General features: G+C 48.0%; 2 protein-coding genes across 3 annotated transcripts; one reads left to right on the forward strand and one right to left on the reverse strand.

The window, feature by feature from the left end:
- The first annotated feature begins 42 nt into the window (after positions 1-42).
- On the forward strand, positions 43-9,024 carry VRK3 (VRK serine/threonine kinase 3). The gene is made up of 12 exons (XM_031595409.2): positions 43-237; positions 306-691; positions 1,635-1,687; positions 3,398-3,464; positions 4,146-4,230; positions 4,709-4,808; positions 5,174-5,266; positions 5,597-5,729; positions 6,268-6,388; positions 6,707-6,768; positions 7,618-7,766; positions 7,989-9,024. Exons 1-11 carry the CDS (start codon positions 92-94, stop codon positions 7,764-7,766), a joined length of 1,395 nt encoding a protein of 464 aa, XP_031451269.2. The 5' UTR covers positions 43-91; the 3' UTR covers positions 7,989-9,024.
- Positions 9,025-9,030: 6 nt separating this feature from the next.
- On the reverse strand, positions 9,031-20,410 carry LOC116230325 (cyclin-F). 2 transcript variants are annotated; one of them, XM_090151187.1, is made up of 17 exons: positions 20,164-20,410; positions 18,988-19,142; positions 18,514-18,620; positions 17,587-17,654; positions 16,651-16,844; positions 16,261-16,314; positions 15,634-15,738; positions 15,036-15,113; positions 14,477-14,628; positions 13,671-13,835; positions 12,938-13,061; positions 12,414-12,594; positions 11,911-11,998; positions 11,360-11,459; positions 10,917-11,047; positions 10,609-10,742; positions 9,031-10,036 (listed from the first exon to the last, which is right to left on the reverse strand). In XM_090151187.1, the coding sequence occupies exons 1-17, from the start codon at positions 20,174-20,176 to the stop codon at positions 9,573-9,575; spliced, it is 2,313 nt and encodes a 770-aa protein (XP_090007313.1). In that variant the 5' UTR covers positions 20,177-20,410; the 3' UTR covers positions 9,031-9,572. The 2 variants fall into 2 exon arrangements, with proteins under 2 accessions (XP_090007313.1, XP_090007312.1); XM_090151186.1 differs by having other exon boundaries at positions 9,032-10,036; positions 10,573-10,742; positions 20,164-20,408.
- Positions 20,411-20,797: the final 387 nt, after the last annotated feature.

The raw sequence follows: 20,797 nt of genomic DNA on the forward strand, positions 1-20,797 counted from the left end.
GCCCACCCCCTGGGCTGCAGTCGTCTCCCCCCCCCCCCAGTCTCGCTGTGCGCATGCGCACGCCGCGCTCCGGCTGGGCGCTGTGGTGGCGATGCGGGGCTGCGGGCGGCGGAGCCGCGGTCGGGGCCGTGGGGCGGCCGGGGCCGCGCGTGATGGCGGCGCGGAGCAGGAGCAGCAGGAGCAGCAGGAGGAGGAGGAGGAGGAGCAGCAGCAGGAGCCGCCCCGCGTTTGCCGCAGGTGGTGGCGAGGAGCGGGCGGGCCGTGCCGCTCCGGTCCGGCCGTGACGCCGTGTGCTGTGCCCGCAGGGTGACCCGGTTCTGCCCGCAGTGCGGCGGCGGCGTGGAGCCCACCTTCAGGTTCTGCCCGGCCTGCGGCGACAGACTGCCGCCACCGCCGCCACCGCCGCCACCGAGGGACGCGGCCGGCCCGCCGCCGCCGCAGGCCCCGAGCCCCGCGGCCGCCGCCGGGGCTGAGCGGAGCGCGGCCGTGCCCGTGCTCTCCCCGCCGGCCGCCCGCACCCCGCCCCGCCCGCCGTGTCCCGCGGCGCGGCGCGGCTCCCCCTCGCCCCGCAAGGCCCGGTCCGGCCCCGCCGAGCCGCTGCCGGAGGGCGAGGAGCTGCGGGACCGCGGCGCCGGGCGCTGGAGGCTGCGGCGGCTGCTGGAGCAGGGAGGCTGCGGGCTGCTCTACGAAGGTGCGGGACCGGGCGGGACCCCGAACCGCGGGGCTGGGGGGGGGGGGGGCGCGACCCCGAGGCCTCCGGACCGCAGGCGTTGGCACCGAGCACTTCATGGCAGAAAGCGGCCTGGCTGCGCTGCTGCCACCCTGCGGGTCGCACATCTCCGTGTCGCGGGTCGCTTCGGGGCAGGCAGGAACACAACTGGGCACTGGGCTGCTCCCGGGTGCACTCCTGAGCGGCTTCCGAGGGAGACGTTTCAATCCTGGAAGCTCCTCAGGAGGAGTTTTCTCCACTCCGAAGCTTTGCCTGATGTTCGGCTTTAGCATCGTTACACTTACTTTCACTGCTGCATAATGCAAGCTGTGTATCTGCAGACGTGGGGTGAGAAGAAGGGAAGGGTGTTGTGCTGTCATTGAGACACCCTTTGGCTGAGCAGCAGCAGATAGCTGTGTGTAGCACTCAGGCAAAGGGCAGAACAACAGGAGCTTCCCCAGGGGAAGGTAATGGGTGAGAATGCTGGGGGAATTTTGTCACATATATCTGTGACACCCACAGTGGGGGGTAGGGACTCTGATCTCATCTACCTCTGATAAACTACAAAGTGAGCTGGAGGGAGTGCTCACCAAATTAATGGTGGGTGTCTTGGAGGTTCTGCTTACCATTTGTTCTTTACATACCATCCTCAAAGCCCACACTACTGTAGCTCCAGGTGCTCATGTGAATTGAGCAGAGCTGCACCTGCAGCCATGTCAGGGTGCTGTGCTCCCAGAGCAAGGTAAGAGTTGTTTTGTAGAAGCACTGGAAAGCACTGTCACAGAGGATGCTTTTGCAAAGACCAAGAGAAAGAAGCAGAGGATCAGTAGAAGTCAGCTGTGCAGGCGGTGCTGAGCGATGCAGCTGACACTGCAGGTACCTCTTTTCTGTGCTCTGTAACCACATCTGTTCCATCCTTCCACAGCACAGTCAGCATCTGGAACCTGCCCTCAAAAGCAAAGATTCTCCCTCAAACTTGTGAGTTTTGATATGTTTGGGTAAGGAATAGTGTGTAGTGCTGCATCCTGGGCCCGACTTGTCTGCTCTGTATCACCAAAGTGTCCCAGGAACGCAGAGAATGTGCTCTGAGAGGCCAAAGCTGTGCTGTCCCACGGAGTGGGCATCGGCTCCCTGTCCTCATTGCCATGGGTGTATCCCTTAGAGAAGTGAGGGGGCTGAGGGTCCCATTGCTTAGGGAACAGATAAAACTTCCCAGGAACTTCTTGCTTGACTCTTCCCCTGATGGTGCAAAAGCAATTAGGTAGGAAAATTTAATTTAAAACAACAACAGAAAACCTTCATCCCGGGAGATTGCCTCTTCCATCCAGCAGGCTCAGTGATCTCTAAAACTGAATGCAGTGGTGTGAAGTTCTTGCTTTGTTAGTGTCAGATGTGCTGTTTTGGTATGACGTGCACAAATGCTGCTGCAGTCTTGGGGGAACTGGGGATGGCAGAATTGGTGGCTGTGCCGAGGCAGTGCCATGAACCAGCACTGAGAGACTCGGTGCCAGAGCACATCTTTACATCCCTGGGCACTTGCTAGCAGGTCGGCTTCTCCAGAAATGTGGTATTTTCAGTAATAGCTGCTCTGTGATTGCAGTTTGGTGGATGAATGATGGCTGTGTGAAGGCTGTAGTGGTGCCCACTCACACGCACTTGTAAAATTATTCGCTCTGCTGTCACAGTGGAGCTGGGTCAGAGAGTGAAAGCAGTGTTATTAATGAGAAGAGACAACTAACTGCTACTGAAGTAGGACCAGCAGGTGGGGAGCTCTGCTCACTTGTGACCATAACACTCCCATCTCATCACCTTTGGCACCTCCTGGCTTTGCAGCAGAGGGTGTTTCAGTTCCTGCGTTTGGCAGCTCACATTGGCTTCCCAGGCAAGATGCACAATAAAATATCTTTGGGCATTTGTGCTGTCTGGAGACTGCTGATGCTACAGAAAGCAGAGCCCCTCATGGGTGGGACCTGTGGTATCAAACACAGCAGGGTGTGAAACGCCCACCTCCTCCCTGCATAGCATCCCTCCCGTGTTAGTCTGTGGTGTGCTGAGTACACATGTATACATACATAAATGTGTATGGGCACTCAGACTTGTGTACTGGTTTGTGAGCTGCTGGGTCACTTCTTAGCAGCAGCACTAAAAGAGCAGTAATGCTGGTTGCTGTAAAAAGGATGGGTTTTAAGAATTCAACATCACCCAGACGCTTGGGAAATGTGGTGACTACAGACTTTCTTGCTTGTCTTGTTTTCTGATAGCTAGCATAAAACAGAACAGCTGCTTTTTGGACTCACCTGCTTGCAGAAATAACCTCGCTCATGCTATGGCTAGGAAGGTTGCCTTTGGCTCCTAACACGATAGCTTCAGGACTGGAGCTCACTCTGGACTGGTTTGCATTGTTTAGGTGCTGTTAACCCACACGCTTCTTAGTGGTGGTGCTTGAGATGCGAGGCAGCTGCTGCCTTGCTTTGTGCTGATGCTTGGAGTTAATGTGCAGCGCTAAACAGTGGGATAAGAGACTCAAACTCTGTTCTCTTGCTTTTTTTTTTTTTTTTCTTTTGAAGAGGGTGGGACTGGGGAATAGTGAAATGGATAGTGAAGGTCTTGTAGCAGTCTTGTCCAAATTTCCCTTTCTAGCAGGAAGTATGTAGCTGAAGTAATGCACTTCCTTTCTGTTTCTTTCAGGATGTCAAAGACAGTAAAATCTACAATGAACAGAACTTTTTCCAGCGAGCTGCAAAGAAAGACAGAGGTTGGTGCTCTTCGGCAGGGTGAAAACTAGGTTGCTTATTAGGAAAACTGTCATCTCTCCTTTGTTATCTGAGTCTCTCAGAAGGCCACACTAGAATAAACCAGTTTGCTGCTTCCTCTGTGCCAGTGCTGAGCAATTCAGCCCTGAGCCTGCTCTCCAGTAGTGTACATTAAGACACTGCAGCACTGGCATTTTGCAGCTCTCTTGTTCTACTCAGCCATGTATTATTCTACTCAGCCAACTGTATTGCCATGCAGCCTGACTGGCTGCTGTTCCCTTCTGTGTCCACTCTGTGGGCATTTCTGTCAGCTGCTGTCAAGTATTTACTTTGCCCACATTTGGATTTTTAAGTCAACAAAACTGACCAGACATGATAGGGGAAGTCCTGCCAAATGAGCACTTCTGGGAGGGCTGTAATCAAGTCCTTCCCAGACCTGTTCGTAGAATTTGCTTCTCCATCGCTGTTCCTGACACTCTCTTCCCCCCTTGCTGTTTTATTTAGCCCCACAACAAGCACATGCTGTAGCCTGCTCTGGTATTCCCAGCATCCTTGCTGTCTTATTCTTGCTCTGCAGTGCTATGTGCATTGACATGCCAACACCCTGGCACGTTAGGCTGGCATTTCTGGGGCAGATCAGTATGGAAACAGCTTGGCATCTGCCGTACTCTTTTCCCTCCTAGTGGAGAAGTGGAAGAAGCTGCACTCTTTGCCCCTGCTGGGCATCCCCAGCTGTCTTGGCTTTGGACTGCATGCAGATAAATACAGGTGAGGTGACTCTGTAAAGGGCACAGCTGAGCTCTTCTGTCTGCACCTGCCATCTTTCTGGGCTTTCCTCCTTCCCTTCTTGCTGTGTGCTGTCCTTTTTCTTGCTGTTCCCTGGGCTCCTAATTTAATGTGCTGCTCCTAATTTATTAACAATTGCTTTGCCTCGCACCATTCTGTTTCCTCTAGTCACTGGGTTGCTGGTGTAGCCATTGCATTTGCAGCTTCTGCTCTTCTGGCCCAGGGACACCTTATTCTTGCCTTTTAAACTTTAAAAAAAAAAAAAAAGAGAGAGAGAGAGACTGAGACTTTGTATCTGCAACAAACTCCTTTACAAGGAACTTTTGTTATCTAAGTGAGGAAAGCTTTGCCCAGGTCAGTGTGAAGTAGTGGGGGGGTGTCTAATCCAGGTAGATCGCTTGAGTTTCTGTTGCGGGGCTTCTGTACCAGGCAGGCACTGCTACATCCTTGTCTTTTGTAGGTTTCTGGTGTTCTCTGATTTAGGGCGATCTCTTCAGTCCATCCTGAATGACAACTTACACCTGAATGAGAAGGCAGCTTTTCAGATTGCAGTCCGACTGGTACGTAGGGAGCCAACACTTTCCAAAAGACTTGTTAAGGAAAGGCATATAACTTCCTCCCTCATCTTTTAAAGGTACTTTAAAGCTAACCCAGGGGGTTTGCTGGGCTCTTAAAGTAGCATCTCTAGAGCCTGTTGTAAACTTGAGTAGCATCTCTTGAGTAGTGTGTAATGTAGAAGGAATCTGAGGTAAGAAGGATGAAAGAATCCTGTCACTTGAAAATCAGAGGCTGTGGGACATGGTGCTCATGTAGTCCTCCACACAGCTACAAGAAATGAGGGAGCAGGGTTCAGCTCAGTGAAAGCCTGGGTGCTGGGTGAGGAGTGTGTGGGTTTGATACGCTCTGCTCTTCTGTTTACTTGTAGCTGGACTGCCTGGAGTACCTTCATGAAAATGAGTATGTGCATGGAGACATCACAGCTGACAACATCTATGTGAACCCAGCAGACCTCACACAGGTATGCAGTGGGAGCAGTGCTGCAAAGAAATGGCAGCTGAGTTGGGCTCATACAAACGGGACAGAGCAGCACCCAGATTCCTGCTTTTGAGCAGGGGAGCAATGCAGTTCATGTGGTGCTAAGATGCAACAATGCAGGACTGGATGCACAGTTTAACACCTGAGGGCAGGGAACCTTAGAAGCCACCTAATGTGCCATAAAGGGATTACTCAGAGGGAAAATTCAGGCTCTGACTTTGGAGACCTTTGTGGAGCAAGCAGAGCAGATGCACAGCCTGTGGTCCTGGCCCAAGCAGTAATGCTCAGATGTGTGTTTCCTGCTGCCTTCCAGGTGACCCTAGCAGGCTACTACTTTGCCTTCCGTTACTGCCCAGAAGGAAAGCATGTGGCTAGGCGTGAAGGCAGCAGGACTCCTCATGAGGGCACGATAGAGTTTATCAGCCAGGACAGCCACAAGGGAGCAGGTGAGTCTGTTTCTGACACAAGCTGGTAAAAAGCCCACCTGAAGCTGTTTCTGTAGCAGGGCTCTCTGGAGCTAGGGCTTCCTACTGCCACTTGTTACTGCTGCTTTCCAGGCATGTATGTGTACCTGGAACCCAATTTCTGTTTGGCCTATTTCCTCAAACCTCTTTCCAGGCTGCTGCGTTGGAAATTGCCAGGTTACTCAGTGACTGTAGCAATAGGTGCAGGGGTGTTCCTGCTCCATCTGGAGTCTTGGCTCCTGCAAGTGTGCATGGAATATAAAACTGGGTTGCTTCATGCTGGCTTAGGTGGGATCAGCTTCAAGCTAGACTGGGTTCCTGCCCGAAACAGTCTTCACTCTGACCCTGTAGCAGGGAACTGGAAGGATGTTCAAATTAGCTACTTGGTTGGGTCTCAGAAATAGACACTTCCAAGGATGTGCCATGAGTGCTGAAGTGCACCTTTGGAGAGGTACTAGCCTGGACCTCCCTTGGGATGGCTCCCAATCTGTTTTTTGCATGTGGATTTCTCTTCTTCCAGCACCATCTCGACGGAGTGACTTGGAATCTCTGGGCTACTGTCTTCTGAAATGGCTCTGCGGCTTCTTGCCTTGGTCTAAGGAGCTGGACAAAGTAGAAACTGTGATGGAAAAGAAAGAAATGTAGGAGTATTCATCTGCTCTTTTGGGAAATGCTCAGAAGGAAACACTGAGGGCGATTCTGTGACTAGAAGACTGATCAAATGATTTCTCTTTATTGTAGTGTGGGTAAATCCCACTGGAAAGTCACACTGGAAGCAGGTGGCCAAAATTATCTCCCGGGTGAAAGGGTTATTGGTGAACCCAGATGTCAGCAGTATTTAGAACCTGACCATCTGAACTTGGCCTTTTTTGTATTTTGTTCTTGTTGTCAAAGACAGGATGCTTCAGTGCCTGCTCCATTGCTTCTCTTCTGACAGCTCTCTGCACTGGTTCTTCCAGGTACAAAAATGATGTGACATGCCTTCTCCAGCAGTGCTTCAGCAGGCAGAGGTCAATTCCAGGTGCAGGCTTGCTTTCCTTGGGGCGTCTTGGGGAGGCAGGGGGGATTGACCATACTTGAAGCCAGAGCCTTCCTCACACTGGGGTGCTAACTGGGGTGGCTTTTGGTGGTGATGGTGACAAAGCAGTGCACAGGTCAGCTGCCAGGCTGCTCCTATGAACGAAGCCCTTGTTTGCAGCAAAACAAAGAAGGCTGCTACCTGTTATATCTATGTTCATAAGCCTTGCTGAAGAGGCAAGTGGCAAGAGTTTTAGTGGCTTTAAAAATGCAGAGTTTGGGGCTTGACGTCATTCCTCCATCCTGTTTAAACTTTGTATTAGTTCTTTGTTTTCACAGAATGGTTTGGGCTGAGAGGGACCTCAGAGAGCATCCAGTTTGACACCCTCCCTTGTGCCATGGGCAGGGACACCTCCCACCAGCTCAGGCTGCCCAGGGCCCCATCCAGCCTGGCCTTGAGCACCTCGAGGGATGGGGCATCCATCCACAGCTTCTCTGCACAGTGGTGCCAGGGCCTCCTCTCTATAGTAAAGCCAATCTCTCTTTTCGTGTAAAGCCATTACCCCATGTCCTATTGCTTCATGCCCTTTTAGAGAGTTCTCTCCCCATCTTTCCCATAGTCCCCTTCAGGCACTGAAGGGTAGCAGTGAGGTCTTTCTGTAGCTGTAGAGTGGGGACAGTCCCTTCCCTGACCTGCTGGCTGCACTTCCACTGTAGACCAGGTTCAGTTTTCCTCTCTCCGCAGCCAAGGCTGAAGAGTGATCTCTCTGCAGGGAATGGAATCTGGAAATGTTACTTGTCAGTTTTGTGATGGGTTGTGTCAATCCATGTGGTGACATTCTGTGTTTTGCAGCTGCCTTTCAGAGCTACCTGCAACAAGTAATGGCACTAGAATATGAGGAGAAGCCGAACTATGAGGCCCTGCGGCAGCTCTTCAAAAAGCCACTGCAGATGCTGAAAGCTTCAGCTTATGACTCTGTGGATATCATGGTAGTGCCCTAAGTAAGTGCCCACAGTTCAGATTGCTGCAGCACACAGCACCAGTCCCCTGCACTCCAAGGAGCAATGGAGCACTGTTGCTATTATCTCAGCAGATCTCCACTTGCTGTAGTTTAGGACCTTTCTACCCTGCCATTTCATCATGTTTTCCATGGTGTTTCAGCTTTCCATTGAGTTACAGAGAGAAAACTGTACAAACTGATTTGTGTTCCCCTTCTCTTTTAGGTCAGGAAAACTTGCACAGGACAACACAGTTCAGAGCTTTCTGCAGTGTGAAGCTTTTCCAGAAGATGTGAGAGATTTTACCTACTGTTGTTTTATAATAAATATTGGAAAGCACACACAGCCTGCAGCATGGGGTTACTGGGAGAATATTCAAGGCTGTGCTTTGACTTTTTTTCCTCGTGGCAGTGCAGCAGATTTGTGATTTCAGGCTCATGTTATGTCCTGTGCTGGGTTCTCACACCTGCTCATGGATGGATGTAAATAGCCTTCATACCCCAGCTCAGCAGACATGAATGGATACCAGCTATGAAAGCAATACAGGGAGCCATTTATAGATGTAAAAACAAATTTTATATATAAAAAAAATCACTACATCCTATCTGAACTGTTGCCACCTGCCACAGTAACTTCTAGACAAAGGAAAAGTTGTGGAGTCCAGTTCCAGTGTTAAGGTCGTTGACAACTCATGAAAATCTTAAAAAACAAGTAATGAACATTAAAATACCAACACATAAAAAGAAAGCTATTTTCCTAATGTAGACAGATTCCTAATGTAGACAGGCTGAAGGAGTTTTAACCCAGGCTGGCTAGTCTGAGGTCAGTAGAGGAAGTTCCTTCAAAGCCCTACAGATACAGTACAGAAGATTGCAATTTTAATAAGAAAAGCATATGGCATATGCTCCCCTTGTGGACTAGGATGCAGTTGCAAGGCTTCAATTAGGGCTTTAAGACCGTTTGCCCGTACTGCATTGCTGCCTGCTTCTAGTGTTCAAGTGAGGTGTGCTTTACTGAAGGCCACATTCATGGAAATAGGAAGGAAGACAGGCAGTGAAGGTAGGCCACGGGCTGGAGGTGGCAGTTAAACCACACTGATGCAGCATGGGCTAACAGTTCACAGTACTGTAGCATTGGGCAGTGAAGCATTAAGGCACAGGAGCATAACATTTCAGGGGAAGGAACACAGGGCAACTAGGCCTGAGTCAAATAGGGTTTTTAAAACCACGAGAGGTAGGTTAAAAAAAGCTCAGACCTTCAATGAGCCTTCATTTACCTCTTGACTGTATCTATAAAAACCTTAAATCAGTGCAGCAAGATATACACATAGAAGAGGGAAGCACCAGCTGACTTGTAATAGTACCTGGCTAAGATTAAAATGCAGCATAACCGCAAAAAGGTCTATCAACTTCAAGCATAGTGTTACATCCAGTAACTTCGTGACCAAAGTAAATTCCTTTCTTTCATGGCACCAAGCCTCACAGTGAAGCAAGGAAGAGGACAAGGTCATTTTCAAGGAATAATTGGTGAGGTGTGACACAAGCTGTAAAGTTACAATCCCTCTCAGTGTACGAAACTTGGAGAGAATCAGAAAATAGGGAATACTTTAAAAAATAAAAAAGCAGTTATCAAGGATGGAAAAAGGCCAGAAGTGAGATACAGAATTAAGAGACAGGCTTATAGAATGTGGTAGGAATAGGCAAAGTTAAGGGAAAGGGCTCTTTCTGGAGGTATTGACAATTATTCACTATCATTCCTGTACAACTGTGACAGAGATGTTGTTTCCAGAAAACCTAGAGAAGCATGAAATCAGAGGCTTAAGAAGCCCAAGTTCACCCTTTCTTCACTGTGTTCTGCCAGGTTCTTGCGCTTGACTTGCCTTCGGGCAGAATTCCTGTCACCAGCTCTAGCACGCACTGATCGTAAACGTGACTCCAGGTAGGGAGGAAGGCATGGCTCCTTGTTCATGGCACTGCCACCAGACAGTGCTGAGGTAGGTTTGAGAGGTATTCCACAGCTGCCTTCCACAGAAGATGTAGGACTGGCACCACTGACAGAAGAGTAGCCTGAGCTCCCTTCCCAGTTGGGATTTCTTGAGGCAACACAGGCTGAAACTCTGCGAGTTTCATCTGGTGTCCTGGCCTTCCTCAGTGGTGCTGTGTGCCCAGGACACTCCACAGATAGGCTGTCCTCATCACTGGAGTCCTGACAGCAGTGCTCCGCTGGATCCATGTAAACCACTGTCACATCCAAGATTCCACTGGGACTTGTGACTGAGGGATGAGAAGAGAAAGGCCAGTTAGAATTTGGGCAACACCAAACTAACAGTCAAGCAGAGAAAAAAGTGCAACTGTAAACCTTGTCAAGAGGGGAAGGTGAGGGTAGAGTTTACCCTCATTAAAATATTTTAGTATTTCCCCTCTCAACCTGTTTGGAGAGGTACTGTCTAACAACTGCTTGGAGAGGCCAGAGCCTGTGTGTCAGTAAGACAAACAGCTGACAGTGTTCCAACAGTGGCTCCAATACAGTCCCATTCAAGGCTGGTTACTGCTGTAACAGCATCTGAAAATACTGTCTTGGAAATGCTGAGTGGCTATAAAACCCATTATGTTCTGAAGCAGTAAAGAGAAGAAACGTACTCCTAAAAGTTTAACAACTGTAACCACTGGGGGAGAAGGAGCATTTCCCCAGCTGCTCTTACAAAAGTTTAGGTTCTATAAAACTCCTTCTGGGGCACCAGAAGAAAGATAAAAGGGCAGATTGAGTTTTTTTTTTTTTTTTTTTTTTTTTTTAAGACTGTAAGTCTTACCATCTCCATCTTTCTCGCCTTCACTTTCCTGATCACCTTCATAACCAGAGCAGGAATCTAAACTCCAGTCCAGAAAGCTGTCCAGAAGACTTTCTTCCTGGGTGGATAGCTCAGCTGTAGGTGTAGTCACTAAGCTGCCCCTGTCATCCTGAGTGCTGTCTTCCCTCCTCCTGTAGGAAGAACATCCAGAAGTCACACATTAAAAGCCAAGTCTGCTTCTCCAGCTCTTCTAATAGGGATGTCAGCCAAGGTAACGACAGAAAGGATGGAAGCTCAGGATGCCAGAGAGGAGGAAAGGCTCATGCAGGTCTTCACAGACCTTTACAGCCATGAGTTCTACTCACCTTTTAGATCTCTTTCCAGAGGGAGAGCTAAAGAAAGCTTTAATTTCTATGACATTTGTGTGCAGGGGACTGGGTTTCGGGTCCTCCTGCTTCACACCCAACAGTGAACAGAGCTGGCTGTAGCTCATCACCTGAAAAACAAAGGGTTAAGAATTAGACCATGTGATTCCCTCTGCCAGGAAGCAGCTATTTTATCCTTATTTATCTTTATTTCTTTCCAAGAGAAAGCTATCCTGTTGAGTCCTTCCTAGAACTGCTGTTCAACCACAGCAGTTAGAGTCCCAGCAGACGAAATTTAGCAGCCCCAACCTTACCTAGTTATTCTCTACTTCCAAGACCTGAAGTTAAAACTCACTTCCACTTACTGGAAGTTTTGAATGCCCTGCCACATAGTAGCTTTTGCTCTAGGTGTCAGATTTCAGTATACAAAAGAACAAACCCACCTTTTCTTTGCCTACTTCATCATAACGCTCATCTTCAAATCTCTGTCTCACTGCAGTTAAAGACACCTGCCTATAATCCTTAGGGACCTCATCATGGAAACTGAAAAGAAAGACCAGGGCTTTAATCTTAGAATGGATTATATAAAACATTGTTAGCAAGTTCTGGCAATGTAAGTACCACCTCAGCTCTGTGCTGAGGAAACTGGCATTTCAGCAGAGTTGCTAAGCATGCAAGCATCTAATTCCTTTTCTGTTTCTTGAGATATCTGACTTCCAGCCTTTCAGAAATGAATTACTTTTGCTACTGAACTCCTTCTGGAGCTCATCAAAAAGCTGGTCACAATCACCTGGGGAGCACCAGGGCTTCTGTAACCCAGGGCCACTGCCAGTTAAGAAAAGCGCAACAGCCATCACTGAACCAGCCCCTAGATTTCAGTGCCCTGTAGTAGGGGGAGTAAAGCAGTGTCACCTCCTCACTTTAGAAGGACTTATAGCAGGGCTACAAGAGCCAGAGTACAAAAACACTCCCAGAACAGTTCCTGATGCTTTACCATTTTTGGTGAAGGTGCAGCACACACGGCAACAGGTCTTCAAGAGAGAACCCAGTGCACTCAGACAGCTGGCTGGTCCAGGGATGTGCTGGAGAAGAGAACAGGTATTACCATTTCACAGAGCTTGCAAGTTCTGTAGTCAGACAGTTTTTAATGGGAGAAAAATTATGTTTATGTGGTGATAATCTTTAGGAGCTTTTGTCTGTACACAGTTGAAGTTCAGAATTAGCTTCTAGGATAGGCTTACTTGAGAAACTGAAGCTATGCCTAAATAGAACTCTACTGTGTAGATAAGGGCAAAAACCTTCAGTCTCATTTAAATGCAGGGCTTACATTATTGCATTGCTATAGACTGAACTCAACTCCATTCTCACATATTACACCTGTCTGCCTCTCCCACACTCCCCAGGGTGACTGGGGCACCTTGCCCACAGAGGCTCCCTAGAGGAACAAGGCAGACTGATGTACTTTGCTGCAGCTCCACTGAACAGGCTGTTCCTTACCGTGGCCATGCAGTATCTTAGCCAGCAGCAGTGCTGCAGCAGCCAGCCGAGCTGGGGAGTACACGAAAAGGCTCGTGTTTAGGAGAGACAGTTCACAAATGAAGCTGTAAAGGTGAAGAGTTCTTCTCTCCAGGGAGACTATGTTTGACAGTACTTCTTTGTAGTCCACAATAGTAGGTATCTAATACACAAAGGAGAACAGAGGTTGGCAATACAACTCAAGCACCAACTATTTAGACCACAGTTATTCTCACATGACATTGCTTTCATGATCAAGTATTATTTTAAATACTATGCTAACACTGAAATACTCCCCAGTGAAACAATAAACAATCTCTGAATGTGCCCTAAGAAACTCCAATTTTAATCCCTACAGAAAGGCAGATGGTTTGGTGTCTGCATTTTCTTAAATGTGCAGTCTCCACAGGGAACGCTTATAATAGCATCTTTGCTCTTTTTATAAAAGAGATCCACTTCAACAGCAGCCCCAGGGATAAAACTGTCCATCCACTTTCCAAACTCACCCTTATCTTTCCTTCTAGGGCAGAGATGATCTCACCCATCATTCTGACCAGATCTTCATATTTGTATGTGTTGTCTGTTAGCCATACAGCCTCCCGTATTGTCAAGATCTCTTTGCTGATAAAACTGCAATATCAAGTATAATTAACAGTTAGCCCCAGAATAAAGTCAATTTGTGTACCTATGCATTATTTTCTGTGGCCAGTAAGTGTATCCAAGATAACCAAGGGGTTAAACTTTGTAATGTACTTAAGTCAGGTACAAGCTGTGAAAGAGGGAACAGCAGCTCCTTGTTTATTTTACCTTTAAGCTGGAACTATCAACTAAAACATTCCTAATTCTTCATTTATGGAACCTCCCTTAGTTAAGATGCAAGACATTGAGGTAACTAACAGAGACACCACAATGCTCATCTGAACATAACAGATGAAACTAGGGAACAATACTGCTGTTCCTTATACAGGAATACTCGTGCTAATATGAATATGAAAGACTTCAGTTTTCAGTGAAATGCTTAAACTGATCTGCTACTGTGGAGTTATTTCTGTATTAAAAACATGTTTGAGGAATATTATGTCAATTTGCAGTGCCTGGAAGTGTTTGTATGTGAAAACACTTCAAGCAGCAGTTAGCGTAGAGGGTTCTTTCCAGTACTGGGATAAAAGAAGCTTGAGCTGCACAAATGAGTTTGAACAATCCCAATAACCACCTCCCATCAACAGTCAGAACTCCTACCGTGTGCAAATGACCATGCAGGCTATCCCCAGGAGCTGGAGTTGATACCGGGGCACAGGTCTCAGCTTCAAGTAACGGTCCACACACCCCACTGTCATGTGAAGGCATAGGCAAGAAAAGTCTTTCATGGTAGCCACTTCCACCAGCCAGTCAACCAGGATGTACCTAGATGGCAAACAGAAACATAACCTGTCCAGTTAAAAGCCATCCAAACTAGTGCAAACACCTTCCCTGTGCCTGGTCATCTGAATCCTCTCTCCACTCAAAAGTTCTAAACTAGGAAATTCAACACAAGCAGGTGATGTTTTCAGAAAAACATGTGGCACCAAGATAAGGATTTGTAGCTACAGGCCTGTTATATCTGAAGGGTCAATGGTCATCTCAAGTTGTAAGTTAGCTTCTGATTTCACTTCAAAAGTAATGCGCACTCACACAAGAAATGAGGTAAGGTGTATCAATTAGGAGTCTAAGAAAACTGGAAAGCAACTACAACACCAGAAAGTCAAGTAGTGCCTCTAATCTGTGGGAAACTGTCAGTCTTGACAAATACAAAGTATTTACAGTCCAGAAAAGAAAAAACCCCACAACCTCCCATCCCTCAGTTTACTTCTTTACTTGGGCATGAAATGAGGTTTCTGACCCTTTGCAAAATGTCATCCCTGTCTGATTGCACACTGCAGAGGGGTAAAACTAAAGAGTTTCTTTCAACAGGCCTCATTCTAGATATGTTTCCCCCTTCACTGATGCAAATAGAAATAAGCAGTGGTTTCTGCTGTGTGGCCTCACTTCTGGATCTGAGTTTTTACCTCATTGTTTCATTTATTTTTTTCTGCACAGTGAAGATATTTTGCTTGCTGATAGGACGGGAGGCTTGAAACATCTGAGCCACCATTTCACTGGAAGATTTTGCTTCTAATCCTAGTTGGTTTCCATTTCCACAAGCTTTGGCTAAAGCGATCTGTAGTAGAGAGAAAAGCATATGCACAAAAAAGGACTTTTATCAAATGCAAACTAAAACAGTAGAGAATGGTCCTGTAATTTTTCTGGTGGAAACAGTGAACAAAAAAAAAATACTTGAAAGAACTGCTAGCAGAATTGCTTCTTAGTCTAGCTTGAATGCTGAACACTGCACATGTTATTCAGGGACAGGCTTTTATATCTGTCACTAGTTCAATCCTTGGATCACACCAAAGAAGTACAGCATTTTTCAGAAGAGTGATTTGTGAAGATAGATATGCACACAAAGATATCACAACAATTTTGACCATGTTTCTGAAAGGAGAAGCTTAAGTCTACTGTGACAGCATAGAAAAAAACAAATAAATTCCCCAGAAAAAAAAAAAAGCAACAACCAGAAAGACATACCTGTGCATCCCAGCATCCTTTTGCTGCATAGTCCCGTAGCTTCCTGAGACTTTGGAGGTATCTGCCAGGGTCTAACATCTACAGAGAAGAATATGGACAGATTTCAAATACCATCACCTTTACTTAAATAGAAGGATTGTAGTACTAACATCCAGAGAAAAAACAGCCTGTAGGTACATCTACTATTCCAGCAACCAGTCTGTTTCTCTCTCATCAGAGCAACAATATTGTTTTTAAGACACTTTCTTCAGTTCTTGCCCAAGATCTTACAAGAAATGAGATGGGTCACTCAGGATTCCAGTATAAGCTTTACTAAATTATTAGTGACAAGGCAGGCAGCCTCCCTGCACACAAGTGAGCAGCCTGACCAGCAGTGCCTATGCCTTTAGTAGAGTCATGGCTCACAGCTCTGCTACAAAGGCATGTAGACTTGCTTGCTTTAAACACCAAAAGCTCATTTCTGAGTGTTTTTAGTGCTCTTTTCATTATGAAGAAGGTAAGATCTGAGGAAGATGAATCAAGTATGCTTCTTGAATATGATGAAAGGTCCAGACATAATGAAAATGCTTTGAGAGAAGAAAAAAGGAAAGTTACTTACAGCGACCTTCCTGTTATTTTCCCAAAGGAGGTAGGAGCTATTTAAACAACCCTGCTTTGAAGACTCCTCAAACATTTCAAGAGACTCTTTTCTTTTTTCTTCATCCTAAGGACAAAAGGCATGATGGTATTTACGCTGTCCAGCCAAACTTAATGCTTCAGAAACTACAGAAAACTCTGTACCATAAATTGCAAAAGTTGTGAGCCCCCCCAGACTGCAAGGGCTGCTCCAACACCCACTCAGCATTTAAAGATTCTGGCTGGAGACGGAGGTTTCCCTCAGCTATAGGAAAGCTTTCTAACCTGCATTCTGCTGAAGGCCATTTGCATTTGGTTGCTTTTTGGTTCATATTATGAAGGAAAGGCTTTTTTTTTTTTTTTAAGACCTGACCACACAGCAAACCCATGATCAAGCCAAAATTAATGTTACTGTTTCTAAAATTGAATAAGTTGATCACATTCCTTAAAACAACCAGTAAGTAAAACGCATGAGAGCAGAAATACCTCAGGCCACTTGAGGAAAAAAAAAAAAACCATTTGGATTATAGTTTTAAAATCAAGGTAAATCACATTAGCAAAGAAGTCATTTTCAAAATCCCCGAACACACAAATCAGAAACACTGCTCACCTCAAAGAGACTCAAGACCTTAGCCAAGCAGTACAGAATAGATCCTTTCTGAGCCTGAAAAAAGCATCAAGACAAAGTATTAATGAAGACAAAGAACAACAGCAATTTTTGCTAGGTATTCCAGACTAAAACCAGGTTGGCCTCCCGTTCTCCCCCCCTCTACTTTTCTCTTGTCATCTTTGGGATAGTACTGAATGCTTCAGAACAGACAGCACATGCCTCTGTTAATCATGACACTATAGTCTGGCAGCAAATTCATAAAACGATTGATCCACAGTTATTTAACCAGTGGGAGAACAGGAGCTCCTTGGGGAAGAAAAATCATTTTTCTAAAGGGGCTCAGTGCAGTTCCCAACATATCTTAAAGTCTAAAGCAGAAAGCAATCTTACTTTGTCCAACTGACACTCTGCTTTAAGACTCTCGTAGACCACAGCTTTACAACAGCTTCCAGTCAAGGACCAGGGAGGACGAATAAAAAGCCAGATGAATGGGGCTGCACACACATTCAGCCGCTCTGCCAGACTGAAGAAATGAGATGCCTTTAATCCATTCACTTCTGCACGGCCTTCATCAGAGATGGACACTGCACAAAAAAAGTCAGAAATAGGTTAGAGTTTATCCACAACAGGGTCTTGGCAGCCAAGGGAGAACAGTGTAACCCCAAGAAAAGACCTGAACTTCATAAAGCTTTAAAAATCATGGAGCTGGCAAAAGGAGAAAAAAAAAAAATCTTACTACAATTAGTCTGTGGGGACATAAGATCCTAAGCCTGGGAGAAGTTCTACAAATACCAATGCTCAAAGCAGTGTTAATTTGCTAACTCCTGGCACTGCACAAAGTGGAAGGCAAGCCACCTTCAGCAAGGAGGCTCCTCCTGTCAACTATCGGTCCCTTCTGATTCATCCAGCACACCAGGGATGTAGCAGAGTTCAATTGGAAGTTTACAAAAGATTACATCCCACTGGAAATTGAAAAGCTATGCATGGGCACACCTGGGAGTTTTAGCACGGCACACAGGGCTTCTATCACTGAACCCAGCTATCTGCTGCCCAGTTCTTAAGTTACACTGAAAGACAAGGCTGAAAAGGCATGACAGCAAATGAAACCTAGCCACACACCCAGGAGAGCAGACTACTTCTGCACATCGCTGCTCTAGAATCTGAGCACAAAACCATCAGTATTCTAAAGAAATAGCTTTGTAGGTAACCAGCAAAAACTATGAAACAATTAGTCTGATCTGCATCTATAAGTAAGCCATCAGATCATCTGTGTATCCTTCAACTGTGCCATTTTCCTCAGGGACCCAATAAAGCTTGCACACTTACAGCCTTCATTGTACAGGTACGCTATCCCCAGCTTCACAGCAGCTTCAAAGTTGCCTCTTTCAGCAGCCCTGAAGGGGAACAGAGAAGATACTTCAGGTTGAAATCAATAGGTGCTTCCACATCAGACAAGTTACTGCAGTGAAGGCCTGGCCCCAATTTGTTGTTCGCTGATCACAAGCACACCTGATTTCACTACAGAAGTTACAAGTGAGTTATGATGTGGCTTTTCTTGCTGCAATACTTTCATACATCTGTGCCCAGGACAATCTGACAGCTCACAGGAATCATTTCCCAGTCCCACGCAACATACCCAACACAAGAAAGCAGGTTTAGGTACTTGCACCCTTAAGGACATGCCTCAAGGCCCTGTGCTCCTCCCTCACAGATCTATTTTCAGACAATAGCTTTCTTCAGAAAGCAAATAATACATGCATCAGAGCAGGCACAATAGTTAGAAGCAGAACAATTAGCATGACATTTAAGTCAACCTATCTCCTTCATATCAGATGGATAGAAAGGCATTCTCCTTCTGCACATGCTTTAATACTGAAATTTACTCTCTTTTTTACTATACTGGTTTGAGCAAAACAACCGAGACTTAGAACTGTGGTCTTTGATCTCAATCTTGCTTGTTCATATGGAAGCACCAGTAACAGATTTCAGTTCACGTGTTACGTTCAAAGCAGGACCGGTAATGCCCTTACAGTAATAACTTCCATGTATGCTGTAGGTCCTGCTCCAATTAACAAAACAGCAGCTATTATTTGCAGCTCAGTCAAAGTCAGCTACCCTCATCACTCTGTGCAGACTTCTACAAATAAGGACAGTCAGATTTGCCACTTACAGAGAAGACTGATAGAAATTGTACATATAGCATGAAATGCCCTCCTCTACAACTTTAAGCATCAGCATTCCTTTGAAGCTTACCTTTCAAACACCTTCAGAGTTTTTGGAGAAGGCCATACATCTTCAAAACTTGCACATGCCCAAACACTGGCGTGATCATCTACGAGGTATTTAAGATGGGAGTGCACCTGCAAGGTGGGAGGGGGAACATCAAATAATTGTTAAAATAAAGGAACCAACAGAAAAATAGTTCATCTAATTTTAGATAGGTAACTAATTAATCAGATCTCTTTCCCTGTCTTAACCATCACTACAGCAAGAGATGCCAAACCAAATTCACTTCTCCAGTCACAGTGAGCTGGAAGGACAATTCCCAGAGAAACTTCGCACAAAACACACAAACACTGCTGTGAGTCTTTGAGGTTAGAGTAGTGAGAAATCTGATTGTTAGCACAGCAGATGTCTATCTACTACATGGACTTTGTGGCTCTCCTCACATCTCCTCGGATGTAGGCAGAAATAAGGCTGTGCGCTGCAGGAGGGGCCGGCACTCACCGCTCTGAGCGAGAGGATGTCCTCAGCAGGAAGGCCTTTCAGAACATGGAGCAGAACATCCTCAGGTAGACTCAACAGCGTCAGGACTTGGGGCCGTTTCCTTATCCTTCGCTTGGCAGGGAAAGAGAAACATCTGGAACAGCGGCAGTGAACCACTGGAAAAGAAAAACAACACCTCGGTTAGTGACAGAACAGTAAGGGAAAAAAGGTGCATACAGAAGATATATTTCGTCATGTAGGACAGTTCTTCAAGCACAGCAACCACAGCAACTCAGCACAGAACGCTGTAAGACCAAACCATGAAGAAGCGACTCGTTCAGTTCAGCCAGTTGAGGCGAGGTGCCCAGAAGGGACAGCATACAGCCATCACAGCACAGCCCTGCTCTGACCCCATCATTTGGCTGCGTTTTGTTCAACTGTCACTGCTGCAACTGCACTTACCTCCCCCATGCTCCAACTCCTCCTTATCAATAGATAACAGTCCTTGAACCGCGACTGGAGGGATTAGGAAGGTAAGGCCCGCTAAGCACCCGAGTCCAAAGCCCATCTCTCTGCAGAGCCCTCAGAGCCAGCTCCTCCACCTGGCAGCGCTCACAGACCGGGGGGCCGCCTGTATCATCGCTCCTGGCTGCGAGTTTGCCCTCGACACATCGGCCAGGAGAGGCAAACTTGCCCTGAGACCAGGCAAAGCCGGGAAGAGCACACGAGTAACGCCGGCAGAAGGCGGAAAGCCCGAAGCCCGTCCATCCATCCATCCGTTGGGCCGGCACAGGGCTGCGGCCGCCCGAGCTCCGCCTGCAATCGGGAGCCCCAAACCCCGCCGCGATTCAGCAAACGAACATCGGGAAGCCAAACGACGAGCCGAACCGGGCACGGAGGGAGTCGGCAGCCGCCGCTCCTCGGGGCGACCTTCCGGCGGAGGCGCTCAACGCCTCTCGCCCATCGCCCGGCAAGGCTCACGGCCCCGCAGGGAGCGGCACAGCCGCATCTCCGCCCTCCGCTGCTCGGGGCGAACCGCCGCCCCGCTCCGACCCCCCCCCGCCATCCGAGCTGCCCGCCCCGCCGCTGCCCCGCAGCCTCCCGGGCCGCCCGCGGAGCGCTCTCAGAAGGACCCGCGCGGAGCCGAGGGGGAAAGCAAGGGAAAGAAGGCAGGAGAGCCGCGCGGCCCGCACTCACCGCCTGCCTTCATCGCGGCGCTCCTCGCGGACCGAGCGCACGCAGCGACCGCCGCACCCGGACCGGCTCCGACCGAGGGGCGGCGATAACCGCACGAGGCCGCGCCCCCTCGGCGCCCAGCGCGGGTCAGGGAAGGAGCGTGAGGCTGACGCTGACTCCGCCCCAGCCGAGCTCAAGCGGCGCCTCCACGGGGCGGCTGCAGCTCCGCCCCTCCACCGCGGACCGCAATCCGCTGAGCGACGCCTACCGGCCGCGCGCACTTCTTTTTAAACACGGCGCGCCGTCTGATTGGTCGGAAGGATGACGGGAGGTGGGGCCGTTCCCGCCCCGCGGGCCGCGATTGGACGACGAGGATGCGAATTCGAATTGGGGCGGTTGGCGGTTCACGCGCACGGCGGCCACGGCGCATGCGTGCGGAGCGCGAGCCCTTCCCGCTGCCGCCTCACGAGGGCGCTGTTTCCGTGGCGCCATCTTCTGCCTCAACGATTTCGCCTCACAACAAGTGCTGGAGTGGCGATAGGATTCCTTTATCCTTTGCCTCAAAACGTGCAAGGCCATTTTCCTCGGGTTCCACACACGTTGCTTTTAAGAGTGGCTCACGACGGCCTAATCTCCCGGGTTGGAAAAGATCTGC

Source organism: Phasianus colchicus, chromosome 16, assembly GCF_987193195.1.
Source record: "Phasianus colchicus chromosome 16, bPhaCol1.hap1.1, whole genome shotgun sequence".
Lineage (NCBI taxonomy): Eukaryota > Metazoa > Chordata > Aves > Galliformes > Phasianidae > Phasianus > Phasianus colchicus.